Here is a 16,391-nt window from a genome sequence, read left to right on the forward strand (position 1 = left end):
TTCAGACTTGGTGCATTTTGCAGCTAGTTCATCAGGACGAGCTATCACACTCAATAGAAGACTAGGCAGATTGCTATGGAAACACGATTATGGTTCACCCATTATTGGAATATACGTGTTAGACAGTGATAGATTAGTGGCTGTGCCCTTCACCAGTGTGGCTGAAGAGACTCTTGATCACTTACTGGAGCACTTCAATTCTTCTCCTAATCCAGTAATCAGTACAGAGGATATGAATCTGTAGTAAGTATGGTGTTGTATGGGGGTAGTTTTAAATGGCTGGCATCTGATAAAAAAGATTACCTTTCAGAATGTGAAACCTCTCTTAACTCCTTGGCATACAAATATTTCTCTTGAAAAAGTTTCTGGGAGTGTGATGGTGTTTTTTAAATATTTAGGTTATAAATACTAGGCCTGTTTAAAAAGGAACATCTTGAAAGCAACCAGTTATGTTTTTAGTTACATTTCAAATTTTACATTTGAACTTTTGTAGTACAGTAAAACTTGCTCAAAACAGAATCGCAAGGGTCCGAGTTTCTTTTCCGAATTAGACAAGTTTCCAAAATTTTACAAAAAAGTTCACAAAATACTTACACCTGATCCATTAGTCTAGTTTTGGTGATGCAAATCTCAGTAACACAATATCCTGATTACAGTAAGTTTTATTACTCTCGCGTAGGACTGCACTATAACACGCTCAACACATTATATACAGTATGTACTCTACTCAATGAAAACCGGACAATTTCTGCTTTATTCTACATGTTTAATAGACAAACTACAATATACATATAACACTTTACACTTAATACTGTATAACACAATTTCTGCCTTACTCCACATGTTAATAAACAAACTACAGTATACATATAACACACTAGCTGATGTACCCGTGCTTTGCTACAGAATTCTACATTGTGTACAGAATTCTGTGTTAGGTAGTGTACACGTTGTGAGCAAGATTGTATTATATTGCATAGCTCTTAACATTACCCTAGAAACGCGACGGGCAAGTCACCAAACGTATTTTTTCTTATGAAGACTGGGTTAGGCAATTTTCATTGTAATGATAGGCCCGCTTGCCTACCATCAGTCACAATCAGGTTGGGGAGTTTTCATTATAATGGCAGACACCCACTCTCCACCTGCTTTTTTACATACTCAGAAAGACTGTCTTAGTGGTTTTCCCAAATGAAATGAACATAGGTCATTACAATGACGTCAGTAGGAATGGCATGATTAAAAGCCATATGAAATACTCGATCAAATGAAAAACCATGCATTTTCTCACTTTTAACGAACAGTACTACACTGCCGATCTAACAGTCCAAAGTTCCAGAGCTGCAACGACCAAGTGGCAGACAACCGTGATCCGTGGACACTCTTAGTCTTTTTTCGGCAGGGTTTTTTTTGGGGGGGGGGGTGTCGAATAGTGGAGAGTCCTAGGGAAAATCTATGCCCTTTTACTAATCTTTTTCCTAGGTGTACCCAATGAGCCGCTCATGTCACTACACTGGTGGCGGAAAAATCTATCTGACATGGAGGCAAATTTTTCCTCCAAGCCAAAGAAGAAAACCCCTCCTCACTGCTAATTTGGAATAAAATGAATGTAGAATTCAATAAAAGTGAAGAGGAAGATGCTTTTCTTACGAAAGGGCTCTTTTCAGGATTGAATTTTGAATTATTTAGTGAATTTTGGTGCTACAATTTGGAATAGGCCTAAATTGTAATTCTAGACCAGGTCATACTACTATTACCATACTAAGCGAGCCTCAGCCAAATGTGCACACTGCCCATTCAAAACAGAGCGTCAGAGTAGGGATCGAATAGCTAGAATACTATGATGAACCAGTGTGTTTCGTACCAGCAGTACCAGACAATGTATGAACCAGAGGAATGGCATGCTAAAGAAAAAGTTTTCTAACTCTCCATCTATTTCCCGCCAATATTCAGTCAGGCTAGTATACTCGGTACACAGCAGTAATCTCATCTATCGGAGTTGAGGGCACCATAAGAGGCAAAGAACATCACAGCAAACAATGGTCAATGTAATGTCATTGTTGATCAATGTTATGCGCTTTCGATATTGTAGGCCTTCACATTTAGTTTTCTTCCGACTCTGAAATACTACTCTTATCATAGTCCGTACGGTAAAACTGAATAAAACATAAACAATCGGAGATTGTATTCTCTATAACTTTTGTTATGTGGTATGTTTCTGTAGGACCAATAACATACTGTAGCTATTTAAATTTAAATTTTAGGCGCCTACCCCTAAACTACCATTTCATCCAGGGTCAGTAAAATTGTTTATAGCTTAGACTATAGTTTCTTCTTCCCCGACTCTATATATCGATTTTCATTAAATTCTGTTAACCCATTTTCTCGTGATCGGCGTTGATGTGGACTAGGCAACAAAAATTGAAATTCATGAATATCTGTGTTATCATAACCGGTATGGTAAAAATGTATACGGCATAAATGATTGGAAATTTAATTCTGTGTAACTTCAGTTATGTAGTATTTATCAATAGGACCACTAATAATATAAATATTTGAGAATTGAATTGTAGCCCTTCCCCTGAACTACCATTTCACTCGGCATGAATGAAATTATTTATAGCCTAGATTGTAGTGGCTCATCCCCCGACTGCACAGACTGATTTTCATGAAATTCTCTTCAGCCGTTTTCTCGTGATGCGTGTACATACATACATACAGACAGACAGACAGACAGACAGACAGACAGACAGAGAGACAGAAATTATGGAAAAGTAAAAAGTGCATTTGCTTGTTACTGTGGATATGACCGATACAGAAATATCATTCTTTTCAAATTCTGAGCAATGTACAGATAAAACTCTTATTTGATATATATAGATTACACACAATACCGTATTTGTCAAATTATTCCTTTTTCCACATGTCTAACAAAGAAACCTGTTTTACCTTCCTTGATGTCACGTCTTTCTCAATGCAGTCTTTAGCACTATACAGTAGCTCAAAAAGTCACAGCGAATTTGACTCGGCAGCAGATTTCATCATTTCCCTGACACACTCAATAGCTTGTTCATGAGTGCGTATTTTTTCCTGACTTTCTTTTTCCTCATCTTCCTGGTCTTCATCCCTCGGATTATAATTTTCTTCATTCTCTGTACGGCGGATCTTCAGAAGCTGTACAGCAGACTGGAAACTTGAGTGAGTAGCAAGCTGGTCGTCGCGAATGTATTCGTCTACATTATATGCGAAATTCTGTTGTTGGCTCAGCGTAGATATCAGTGCAGCATTTTCAGTCACTTTGCAATGCTACCCCAAAGAGAAAAGGAATGACATTACATTCAACAAACACCATAGGGTTACGTTAACAGTGAAGAAGGAACAGTGAGCAAGAAAAATATACAACGCACCAACACAACTTACCGAGAAACTAGCGGACAAAGGCAGCGAACTGAAAACCCACCCCATAAAAAAGAAAAGCTCAGGGACTCCGGGATAATACAATTACATTTTTAAAATGTAACAATATTTCTGGAGAATAAATAAATATCTTAACAAGAAAATATAGAAGATTTAAAGTAATTTCCTAAATTTACTATAATCAAGTTGGTACCAACATAAATAGATTTTGAACAAAGTTTTAAGCTTCATGAATATAATAATTTTAAGTGTGGGACAAAAATCAGTGTAAAACAAAATAAAAAGTGAAGGTTTATATCAATTCCTAGTGGAATCATAATATGATCTGAGGCATAGGTCCATCCATGGTCAAATGAAATGAACGTAAGGACAATCCAGAAGAAAAATATTTAAAAAACAAGAAGCCCAAAATTTAAAAAAAATCAGTCACAGATAAATCAAATAGAAATTCCAAAATAAAATAAAATGGACTATTAAACCAACTAAATTAAATCACATGGGCAATAAAATAGAAATAATAGCAGGCTCAGTGACCCGTGCGTCCATACACACGGAGTATCAACAATGAACTCACGCCAAGATCAGAACAAAATAAAACAGCATCCCCACACGAAAACAAAAGAAAGATTAGCAAGTTCAGGCAACAATACACAATTACGTAATAGGACAGAATGGAGAGAAGATAAAATTTCTAATGACCTATATACAGTATATATTAGGATGAAACGATAATTAAATAATATAAATTTCAAGTAACATATCCATGAGAAATTAACATTTACAAAACCAAAATTAATAATAATAATAATAATAATAATAATAATAATGCTTTTTAAACCTAAGAAGATAAGTAAAAAATGGTGATTTACCCAGCGCATGAGGTCAACAGGAAGCAATTACTGAACCAGAAAAACGCAATTAATATTAATAAACCATAACGAAGGACCAAAATGAAAATCAAGAATAAGGGCGAGGGATACCAGATTTCCACCAAACACAAACAAAGTTAATAGAAATAACACATACATCAAACAAAATAATACAAGAAATCACAATAAACGAACCAAAATAATAATAATAATAATAATAATAATAATAATAATAAGAGAGGGAAAATAAAATTTGGATAAGCAAGATGAATATCCAAGTTACAGGTCAAACAATGGGCATGTCATTTAAATATAACCAAAATGGCACTCAAACAGTGTAAAAGAAAGAGAACCAAAATAAAAAATCTCACCATGACTCCACAAAAATTAATTTACATACAATAAGACAAATTACATGACCCAACCAATTATAGAAGGTAGTACTTACGTGAGCGGTGAGGAATTTCTATTGCAACTTACTGGTAATCACCGACACAAAACAAACGAGTAACTACTAAATTTACATTGTAATGATTTTAGGAATATAGATAAGTATATTGAAAAATCCCTAAACAGGATATCACTTAAGTTTTTATCCGACGCCTGTCGGATTGGGTTTCCTCTTAGAAGATGAGAGAGGAGACATCGCTAGGTGGGTCTACAAACAACCCAGTCTAATGGCAGACAGTCTTATTCAGAAGGCGACCACACAAGCGTTAATGTCGGGTGAATAACGTACACAAAACTAGTAAGTTAATTCAGTGACAGATGGTGTCAGAGTCTACAACCATCACACACAGCATATGCGGGCAGCAATGAAGGAATCTTTCACAGTAAACATGATGACGATATTCCAATATAGACTCATTTTTAAAATGAGTCAAAGAAAATGTAGACAAATATTCAATCCATTTCTGAATTCAATTTAGATGTCCCGTCCAGTCACATAACTTAAACTTCTCGGTTTATAGTGGGGAGTCTGATTTCCAATAATATTTTTGTTAATGTAATAACATTACAACTTCCTCAGTTGTGCCGACGTCATCACTTTGTGCAAATCCCGCTTTCGCAAAACACTTTACGACTGTTTGAGGTTTGATCTGCTTCATAGCCAAACTGATCCAGTTGACAGATTCGAGTATGGAAACTGAGCATGCAGGGGAGTAGATGTTGTCAGTTGTATCAACATTCTTGATCAGTGACTGCATCAATAAATGCCTGTAGTGAGATTTAAAGGTGTAAATCACTCCTTGGTCCATAAGTTGAACAATGCTGGTTGTGTTAGGTGGAAACCAGGCTAGCTTGACATTGGAAAGCAACACACATGGGTGACAAGTGGCATTGTCGAGAAAAATAATAACTTTGTGATTTTCCTTCTTCATCCTACAGTTAAATTCGTTCAGCCATTCTTCCATTATTAGAGCACTGGTCATCCAGGCTTTTCCAAGTTACTGGAAGCTTGCACAAGTCCAAGTTCCCTGTCAAAGAATATATTGATGAGGAAGAAAAGTGTTATTTGTCAGCTGATCTGAATTTCTTGAAGATCTTCACTTTCATTAAAAAAAAATTAAATCAAAGGTCTTGTGTTCAATTCTCTTTTGTGGTTGGGGGACAAAATAAAACATTTACTATGTTTTTCAGTATTCTCTGTTCCCTTAATTCTTGAACCTCACTTGAGTTTTGTTTTAGAAATAGTTTTTGGAAGGTATACTTGTCTATGGAAGAATGGAGGGGGGGGGCATTATTTTGACAGGTAAGTAGCCAGATCAATTAAAACCAAAATGTTAAGATGCCATTGTGACATTATTATGATAGCCAGTATTGTCAGCCATCTTGATTTTGTGCTAAGGCCTTATATCTAGGTGGTGTTGGTTTAACGTTCAAATAATTTATCGTCAAAGAGTGTGTGTGACCATAAAACAATGTTTAATAACCCACTGGTCTGAAATATAAGGTTTCAGCTAACATTTGTTTTAGAAATTGTATGATCTGCAATAATATGTCGATATATTTGTGGGCCCCAGTGCAAATGTTTTCATATTTGTTTCTGGTGTTTTACACACCTGTTAATACAGCGGAAAAGGTTTTCATATTTGTCCTCTTGTCTTTTTCATGCCTTTTAATACTCTCATCTCATCTTTAGACACGGTAGATAGCCTATATCTTCTACTGTGCTCATACATATACGATGTAAAATGCATGCAAGTCAAAAGAACATAATTATCAAGTGTTTACATATCCCTATTGGATAGTTTTTATTCATGTATTTCGTAGTACATTTTCTCGCTCTAGCACGTTCTCTTTCCTTGTCCCCTGCAGAAACATCTTAATGAGATTTTACTGTATGTTGAAAAACATGCTATCTTTTATTCTCTGTTACCAAAAAATGGATTACAAAATGTTCTTTTAGTTGCTGGAAAATGAATCTTCTTCTATTGTCTTTGAGGACATATTTGTATTGACTGAAACTGTTTTCAGTTTCGTAAGAGGAAGTGGGACTATGTTTGAATTTCACCATGTCTGTTGGGGTTAAATCCAAAGTTAACTTCACACTTAAATCTCCACACAGGCTTACAGAGTGTAAGGGCAACATTTTTCAACTCACTGTAATAAGGGGAAGATTGCCAGCATAGATAATCATAAGAAAAAGCTGCCACGAATTTTTGAGGTATGGTTGCAGAACAGAAAATACTTTAATCATGGCAGATCTTATTCAAATGACTAAGAGATATAATAGTCCACCTCGTCAATGCATACAATCAGAGAAATTTGATCACTAAGACATAAACAGGTAGTACATGTTTCGTCCCATAATTTGGGACATTTTCAGTTACTTAATGTGGAATAATTTATACATATTTAAAAATTAATCTTAAACTATCAGCTGAAGAGAGAAAATGTTTTGACATGCAGAAAACACACTGAATTGATGTTACTAAGTGAAGTAGAATTAAAACAGCATTCCCTAAAGAAGTTAAAATAATCAGCTAAACATTAAAAGTTGGGACAAATACATAATTATGAACAATTCATATTTAAAAGTCTGTAGGCTAAATGATGTGGTGATACCTTGAAGAAAAGTTTGGTAATGCACTAGTGTTACTCTATATCATAAAAATAATGGTCCCAAAGTTTATATAAAATGTCTTGAAGAATTCAGGCATTGAACAGGCTTAAATGAAATAACTATAGCAATGTAAATTTCTGGTGGTAGGGAACTCTCTCTTAATGACAGTGGAAACAATTATAGTGATTTAAATATCCGGTGGCAGGGAACACTCTCATAATGACATAATGCCAGTGTCATTCATAGTGAATTTTCCATATATGTCTTGAATTTGATTTCTAGCTGTTATCTTTTGTTATAGTGAAGTTGATTGATCAGTATTGTTCCTATTTTGCTGCATCCTGTATATTTTTGTATGGTTTGTTAATATGACTGAGTAGGTGTGCACTTCATTTTGTTTTGTGTTTAACTGCAAGGTTGTTATCAGACAGAAGACATCAAGTGTTCCAGTTCTGGAAGTCAGTTACTGAAACAGTTCTCAATTGGTTGAAAACACTCCGAGAGAAATAGTGAAGTTGGTATAATTTGTTTTAATTCTACAATCATCAACTAGAGCAGTGGTGGCCAAAACTTGCATCCCTCACATGTTAGAGTGGTCCTAAGAGCGCAACTATGTCTGTACATTACTCCAGCTAACTCCTATCACTTTGCTGTAGCGGTGGTCCTATCCCCTGAACACCTTGCCGTAACTGTGTCTAGCTCGCTAGGCAGGAGCGGGTATGGAACGCTGTTTTGCCAGTTCTGAACTAGAATGTAACCACATCTTTCAAATCCGTGATTTCTTGTCCAGACACTGAGAGAGGGAAAGAATGGAGCCAGTTTGGGGTATTTCTTTATTGTAAATTGACTAAAATTTTAGTGAATCTACATGTTCTTTCTTCATTGTGCTGCACAGTAGGAGCAATTTAATATTCAAAATACATAATGTTTTTCTTTCTAGCCCAACGCTGTATGTTGGAGAACATCGCCATGGACTGTATGCTCTCCCATCATTGGTTGATGATGATTTGGTCATAATAGCTCCCAGACACTCGAAAACACTTCTCCTGGAAGGTCCATCTGGAGCTTCATCTGAGAGTGATATCCCCATCAACAAGAAAGTTTGTCTGCCCGACAAGTTTAAGGTTATGGTGTTTACTTTTCAGAACACGGCTAACCAACATAGTAATAACAACAACATGCGTCGTCTTCTCATTTTAGGTAAACTGTGTAATACTTTATAATGATATGTAATTTCATGGCTTTGAGTTCCAGATATAGTAAGACTTTTAAGTGAATATTTTGAGTATTTCAAATGGGGAGGGGCTGCCTGGCCGAGGCGGTAAAGGCGTGCTTGGTTCGCCCGGAAGGACATGGGTTTGAATCCCGATCAGGACGTCGTCAAATTTAAGAAACAAGATTTCCACTTCCGGAGGTGCATATGGCCCTGAGGTTCACTTAGCCTACACCAAAAATGAGTACCAGGTTAATTCCTGGGGGCAAAGGCGGCTGGGTGTAGAACTAACCACTCTACCCCATCACGTGCCGAGGTTAACAATGGTGGTAGCCTTTACCTTCCACTCCTCCAAGGGCCTTCATGGCCTGTACGGAGGTGACTTTGCTTTGCTTTGCTATTTCAAATGGGGAGACTTTGTCTTTGCTCTTTTAATACAGTGCACTAGTTTACTTTGTTTGCAATGGGCTATGTGATTATCAGTTAGTGAGCTTCCACTGGTTTTGTCCCCAGAGTCTCTATACTTTTCACTCTCCATTCCTATCTTTCAAACAAGCACTATCTTTTAAGCAGTACATTGAGGGCCAAATATTGAGTGAACCAACTAACTGAATGCATTATAGCATGAAGAGATAAACTACTTCTTGTTAGTATTTTATTTGGATTTATTATTCTATGTTCTTCATTTTCTGTTTCCATAAATGTTTATTTGTCCATTGGTGTTTAAGTATTTTGCGTGCTTTTCCCTTAATAATTACTTGAGGAATGCCATATGTTCTGTTCAAATATTTGCGTATAGATGATAATTTTTCAGATAACATGAAAGCTTATCCTTTTAAATATTTTTCATTTGGGGGTTCATAAGTGTCCTCCTCTGGCATTCATCTTGGGTTCATGAAAGTGTTCTCCTCCTCCGGTTTTCATCTTGTGTTCATAGATGTGTCCTCCTCGGTTTGAAGATCTGGAGATTATCCTTCATGTCATTCCTTTGTTCCTGGTCTTTTACCATCTGTATTCATTTTTATCTTTTTTGTCTTCTCCCTTTACCCATGTTTATCTAGCTTTCTTTTTGTCGTACACTTGCTATATCAAGACTGAAGGTCTATCATGATGACCTTTTGATGATTGTTGAAGCCTGCGCTCCTGTTGAAGCTAGAAAGCAGAAACAAGCTCACGGGAGGCTGAGAAGAACTGGCATTGATACGGAAAGGGCATGCAGTACATTTGTTTGAAGATGACAGTGTGTGAAAATGTGGAGATTGTTCTTGCCCCTTAGTGTTTTGATGTTAGTCCTTGTTTCCCCTTCCTGTCGTCCCTCTTCTGATGCTGACCTGTCATTATCCTTTGTGTTCCTGTCTGTATGTAAATTGTTATACCTGCACAAGTTTGACATTGAAGTGTTTCCTGAGATGTGAATTGCTATGACACTGGCACTGATTGCTGTATAAATTTCCATCACTGCTGCAGTTTCCCTGCATGCAACAAATCCACTTCATTCCTTTTGTAATTGTGTCCAGCATTCAGACTGGAAATATCTCTTGTCTATTCTATGGAGCTCACTGACTCAGGTAAATTGTTGTTAAATCTGATCATTTTGCTGTTAACTATGTGAAGCGTCCCTTGGCTCAGTCAAGTATTCCACATTGTGATCTTACATGTTTTTAAATAGTGAAGATATTTACTGCCATCAGGGACAGTATTGGTGAAAGGGCTTCAAAAAAGATTTTCTATCATCATTCTCTTTGCTATTTCCCAGTAGCATACTGTGTACTTAGTTGCCTGGGAAGCCTAACCAGTGGGTACTAATTTTGAGACATTTGCTGGAACCAATGACCTAGATGCAAGACCCCTTTAAAGAACAAGCATCATCTCATCGTCGCCGTTGTCATCGTCATCATCATCCTCATCATCATCATGTCTGTTACCTACCTAATTCTAGTCTTTTACTGAAAACCTTTGATGTGTTAGTGCAATATTAAACCACTACGAAAAGAAAAAAGTGTTCTGGCTGCATGTCAGTACAAGCACAGTCTCGCTTCTCCTATCTTGTTATAATGGAAGCCATTTCTTTTCAGTTTTGACAGTTAATCTATAATTTATGCTGAATTAGTTTTGACAGACTGACAGATCACTGTTATTAGTTATTTAAAGATCTTTCTTGTCAATACAATTCAAAGTCTAGTGTATTTACTAATACATCAAATACATAAATATATATAAAAGTATGTTTCAAAAATCCATTAATATTCTCTTCTTCACCTTACAGATTAAAATCACATGCATATAATAGACCTTATTTAAAAATTATGTTTTTAATGTAAAACTGGTTAAAAACAATGCTTAAAACATATGAAAAGTTCAAACTAGAACATCATTCATGTTATGTCCAGTCTGGTGCTGTAAGTATCGTGTTAGAGTTAATTTATGGTATTAATATTAAGCTGATTTGCAATTATCAAATATTGTTGTGGTGTGGCATCTGTGTGACCTTCATAAACCAATCGCCCTCCATGGGTCTCATATTGTTCTTCATGATGAAGCTGAAGCAGTATGTGCCTTCTTACACCATAAACAATTGTCACAACGCATCCAGCAGAAAAATATTCATGTTTGAGGATTAACCTGTCAGGTTAAATTGAACATACTTTTTAAGGTACAGTTAAAGGTTCCACCTTTGCAAATATTGAAAACTTATTTTCTTTAATTAGCAATTAAGAAGTGTCGGGGGATGTTTCATACTTCTTTTTTTTGACATCATCAGCCGAAAATTTTAATTTTAAATTTTAATTGCGTCTGATTAATTCTTCTGGCTTGGGGACTGGGTGTTTGTGTTTGTCTCAACACTTTCCTCTTCATATTCATACAACATACTACACTACCAACCACCACAGAAACATGCAATAGTGATTACATCCCTCCGTATAGTGTCGGGACGACGACAGGATAATATTTATAGTTTGATATACCACAATGAAATTAAATGTACCATAATTGATAAGATAACATTATGTGATCAAACGTGCTTAATAAAATATAATAAGAAGTAGGCTATGATGAGGAAAATCGCGCAGTAAGGAAGGAACTAGGCCCAAAAGAAGATGACCAGAATAACAGTGCAAAATAATATATAAATTTATTTTAACAACCATAAGTTACAACCAGATAAAAATTTGGAAATGGAAGAAAAATCTAAAAAAGATGTGCCACATTTACAAAAGTATACAATATGCATTGAAACCAGAACCCTGAAAAGAAAAAGGACGCATGGGAAAGGAAAGGGGACTAGGATGAGAAAGGATCTTCTTCACTGGGTAATTGAATAGTTTAGCAGTAGCAATAATCATAAATGAGAACTGAAGAAGCTTTCTTTTTTTTTGCAAATAGTCCGTAGCGCAGTTCATAAGTAGAAAGAGTCTATGTGAAAGTTTTAAAGCGAAGCATTGCCACTCGACTGAGTAAAGTATTTATAATAGGCAAATGCCAGAATGAAGATAAAGTCCAAATGTAAACAAATGTGTTATAAGCCTTGCTCACTGAGTTGCAGCAGATAATGTCCAGCTGAAGTTGACATAATAGCACAGCACACAGTTGTTAGCGTGTGTAATCCACCACTCCGCCACGAAAGCCCGACTCAAGGATGGATGGGCGGAGAGAGCAATTTAAAGAGGAAAGGAAGTTTCCAGAAACAAAGCGAAGGCTATACACACTAGCGAGTTCTAGAAAGAATAAAGTCACGTGGTGCACAGTACACAAGCACGGCAAAGTGTAGCACAGCTGACGTAATCAGTCGAGTTGACAGTAGGTGAGCAGAGTACATCATGCGGCGAGCGTAGAATCGAAGCAAGGTAGGGAAATGTAGAGTATATACGGAGATCGTAATAATATTCCCCACATGCCGGCGAAAGCGAAGCGTCCAAAGATGAAGCATGCAGGTGAAGTAGGGAGAGTAGCAGAGCATCCAGGAAGCAAACGGAGCATGCAGATGAAGTAGCAGCGTGTAGGTGACGGAGCAACGAAAGCGTAGCGGTCTTCACGAGTGGCGCCAACTCGAAAGAGCGAAGTTCGTACGCTAGAAGCAGAAAGCAGACGGCGAAAGACAGAGTACCCAATGAAGAAAAGAGGCAATGAAGAAAGAAACAGGAAGAGATGTGAAGGACTAGAACAAAGGAGGATGGAGAGGGAGATGAAGATGAGAAAAATGAATACGAGGATGACAAGAAATTGGACCGGTCCAAAAATAAAGGGTTCATAAGTTAACACAATTTTTAGATATAGATACACATGTTACAAAAAGATACAATATAAAAAGATACAGCAAATATATATATATATGTGGCACAAAGATATATAACAATTTAGTGGCAGATACATGAAAGGAATTCCATGAGAGCAAAAAAAGAAAAGGTTTATCAAACCTCTCATGGGGGAGTGCGGGTCGTGACGGACCACAGCATCGAGGAGCAAGAATATAACAAAAAGAAAAAAGGTCGAAATTCAAAGGACCCAAAAAAAAAAAAGCAAATAAAACATTAAATAACCGAACAGCGCTAGGATTAAAAGAAGCCCCAACAGAGGTGTAATAGAAAGGAAACTACCCGTCCGGGAAGAAAATCTTTTCCCAAAAAAAGGAAAGGGGAGGGGGAGGGGGCGATTGGCAAAGCGAAGTTTTGTCAGGCGGAAGGAAAGCCGTATAATCCCTAAAGGGTGCTTTCATTGGTGAAGAAGTTGCAAAGGATAACTCAGAAGACGAAACAGAATCTGTAGAAGAAGAAAAAGAACTAGTAGAAAGTAAATCATAAGTATGAAAAGGGTTTGGAGCAGACAAATTAAGAGGAGCAGAAGAAGAAGTGTCAGATTGATAAGGAGAAAAATTATCGCAAAAACAAGCCATCATAAAAAGACGCAAAAGGCAAAGAAAAAGAAAAGACAGGAATCGAACCCGAGTTGATCTGCTACCAATACTGTCGGGGCGACGATAGGATAATATTTATAGTTTGATATACCACAATGAAATAAAATGTACCATAATTGATAAGATAACGTTAGGTGATCAAATGTGCTTAATAAAATATAATAAGAAGTAGGCTATGATGAGGAAAATCGCGCAGTAAGGAAGGAACTAGGCCCAAAAGAAGATGACCAGAATAACAGTGCAAAATAATATATAAATTTATTTTAACAACCATAAGTTACAACCAGATAAAAATTTGGAAATGGAAGAAAAATCTAAAAAAAGATGTGCTACATTTACAAAAGTATACAATATGCATCGAAACCAGAACGCTGAAAAGAAAAAGGACGCATGGGAAAGGAAAGGGGATTAGGATGAGAAAGGATCTTCTTCACTGGGTAATTGAATAGTTTAGCAGTAGCAATAGATCATAAATGAGAACTGAAGAAGCTTTCTTTTTTTTTGCAAATAGTCCGTAGCGCAGTTCATAAGTAGAAAGAGTCTATGTGAAAGTTTTAAAGCGAAGCATTGCCACTCGACTGAGTAAAGTATTTATAATAGGCAAATGCCAGAATGAAGATAAAGTCCAAATGTAAACAAATGTGTTATAAGCCTTGCTCACTGAGTTGCAGCAGATAATGTCCAGCTGAAGTTGACATAATAGCACAGCACACAGTTGTTAGCGTGTGTAATCCACCACTCCGCCACGAAAGCCCGACTCAAGGATGGATGGGCGGAGAGAGCAATTTAAAGAGGAAAGGAAGTTTCCAGAAACAAAGCGAAGGCTATACACACTAGCGAGTTCTAGAAAGAATAAAGTCACGTGGTGCACAGTACACAAGCACGGCAAAGTGTAGCACAGCTGACGTAATCAGTCGAGTTGACAGTAGGTGAGCAGAGTACATCATGCGGCGAGCGTAGAATTGAAGCAAGCAGCGCCAAGCAAGGTAGGGAAACGTAGAGTATATACGGAGATCGTAATAATAGGGTTGGCGTCCGGAAGGGCATCGGGCCATAAAACAGGGCCAAATCCACACGTGCGACGCAGTTCGCACCTGCGACCCCACAATTGTGGGAAAAACAGTGAAAAAAGGAAAGTGTGGAAGTATTTCATTCTACCCTTTCAGGAACGCAGCAAGTCTCATTTATCAGATGTGCAACAAAACAAATCCCTTGCAGTGATGAAAATAGAAACGAAGTGTCATGATATAATACATGTAGAGCTCATTGTAGCACAGATCCACCCATCTATCTTAGTGTATGGCTGATTTGCTTCTCTGAACAGACCTTCAGTTCTCATGACAGGGATCCCACTTTCGTCTATGAAAGTGTGTTGTGGGCTACATCGCTGTTTCTTGCCTTAAAGTCTGCCTTCCATTATATCTCGTAGTAAGTTTGCATGTTGCAGCCTACACCCAATCCAGGCAAGTAATCTTTGAAGTGTCCAAGAAGTACTCTTTCTTCACCAATTCAATTGAAGACATCTGCATTTGTGACTTAAACTATCCAGGGAATCTTGATCAGGTGCCACCAATACCACATTTCAAATGCCTGAATATGACTTATTAGATTGGAGTTTAGTGTCCACATTTATTTACAGTATAACCCCACTGTTATAAATCTCATTTTCTTGGTCCGTATTTTGCTGTCTTATAATATTTATCAAAATAATCTTTGAAGGTGTCCACCTTTTCAATACAATTTATTTTTCTTTCAATTCAGTTGTTGGGACATGTTTCGTACTCATTTAGGGCATCGTCATCCAATTTCTTGACTCGAAATCTTCAAATTACAACCACAATTCTGATTGTAATATTTAAAAAAAAAATTTAAACTATTTAGTTCATGTTATTTAAAAATGTCTTGTTTAACAATAGATAAAAGTACCCATTTGACTAGAATAACTACTTGTCTGAAGAAGAATGCATTGAGTCAATGTTAATCCTTAAATAAAAGTTCTGGGATACACAAACTAATTATGAATTTAACACTGTTGAATCACTTGGGTAGTTATTTAAATTCAGTCTTATTGTCTCTTAATATGATGGTTCTTCTTTGGACATGAAAATGCGATTTTTATATCTTGTTTATCAAATTTGTTTAATACCTGATATATATTAAAGTTATTGTATGTAAATGTGGCATATGTGGACTGTTTTTGTTTATCTGGGATAAGATTTGACATTTTTTTTTTACTTTACTAATTTTTTATACGATTAATCATTTCTAAATGAAATCCATTAAACTTAGCTATGCTCTTGATATATTGCATTTCTTTATTATGTTCTTAGGGCGTGAGCAGTATTTTAAATGCTCTATAAATTAAGCTATAGTAAGCTGCTTGTTTGTGTGAGTTAGGGTGTAAAGAATTATTTTTAATTGTAATAGAGGGAAAAGTTGGTTTTCTGTAGATTTGGTATTCAAATTTGTTGTTCTTACTTGTAGTAGTGATATCTAAAAAGTTTATAGATTTATTGACCTCGTCTTCTTTAGTAAACTTTATATTTTGATCTAAGCTATTCAGGTATTCTAAAATAGTCACTGTTGTTAAGTTCTTGATCTATTATTGTAAATGTGTCATCCACGTATGGTAACCATAAGTTTAGGCCTTGTATTTTAGATAATATTTTAGTGTGTTCTAGATGATCCATATAAATATCTGCTAAAATACCTGAAATCGGATCCCCCATAGATAATCCCTTTTGTTGATAAAATTTCCCATTAAATGTGAAAAAATTATTGTCTAGCACAAAATTGAATATTTTAATAGTCATTTATCTCAAGATTTCTGAGATGACTATGCTTAGTTAGATTTTCTTTAATAATGTACTTGAGTACATGTTAGTTATATCAAATGAACACGACATGATTATG

At 36.3% G+C, this 16,391-nt stretch overlaps 1 protein-coding gene across 1 annotated transcript in view; it reads left to right on the forward strand.

The window, feature by feature from the left end:
• The window catches only part of LOC136886360 (serine/threonine-protein kinase/endoribonuclease IRE1), a 387,729-nt gene that overhangs the window by 190,652 nt on the left and 180,686 nt on the right, over nucleotides 1–16,391 (forward strand). Inside the window, exons 7-8 of the mRNA XM_068231041.1 lie at nucleotides 6–243; nucleotides 8,294–8,553. Of these exons, the coding sequence (XP_068087142.1) occupies nucleotides 6–243; nucleotides 8,294–8,553 (498 nt within the window). The remainder of the gene's footprint in view (nucleotides 1–5; nucleotides 244–8,293; nucleotides 8,554–16,391) is intronic.

The sequence above is a fragment of the Anabrus simplex genome, chromosome 1, assembly GCF_040414725.1.
Source record: "Anabrus simplex isolate iqAnaSimp1 chromosome 1, ASM4041472v1, whole genome shotgun sequence".
NCBI lineage: Eukaryota > Metazoa > Arthropoda > Insecta > Orthoptera > Tettigoniidae > Anabrus > Anabrus simplex.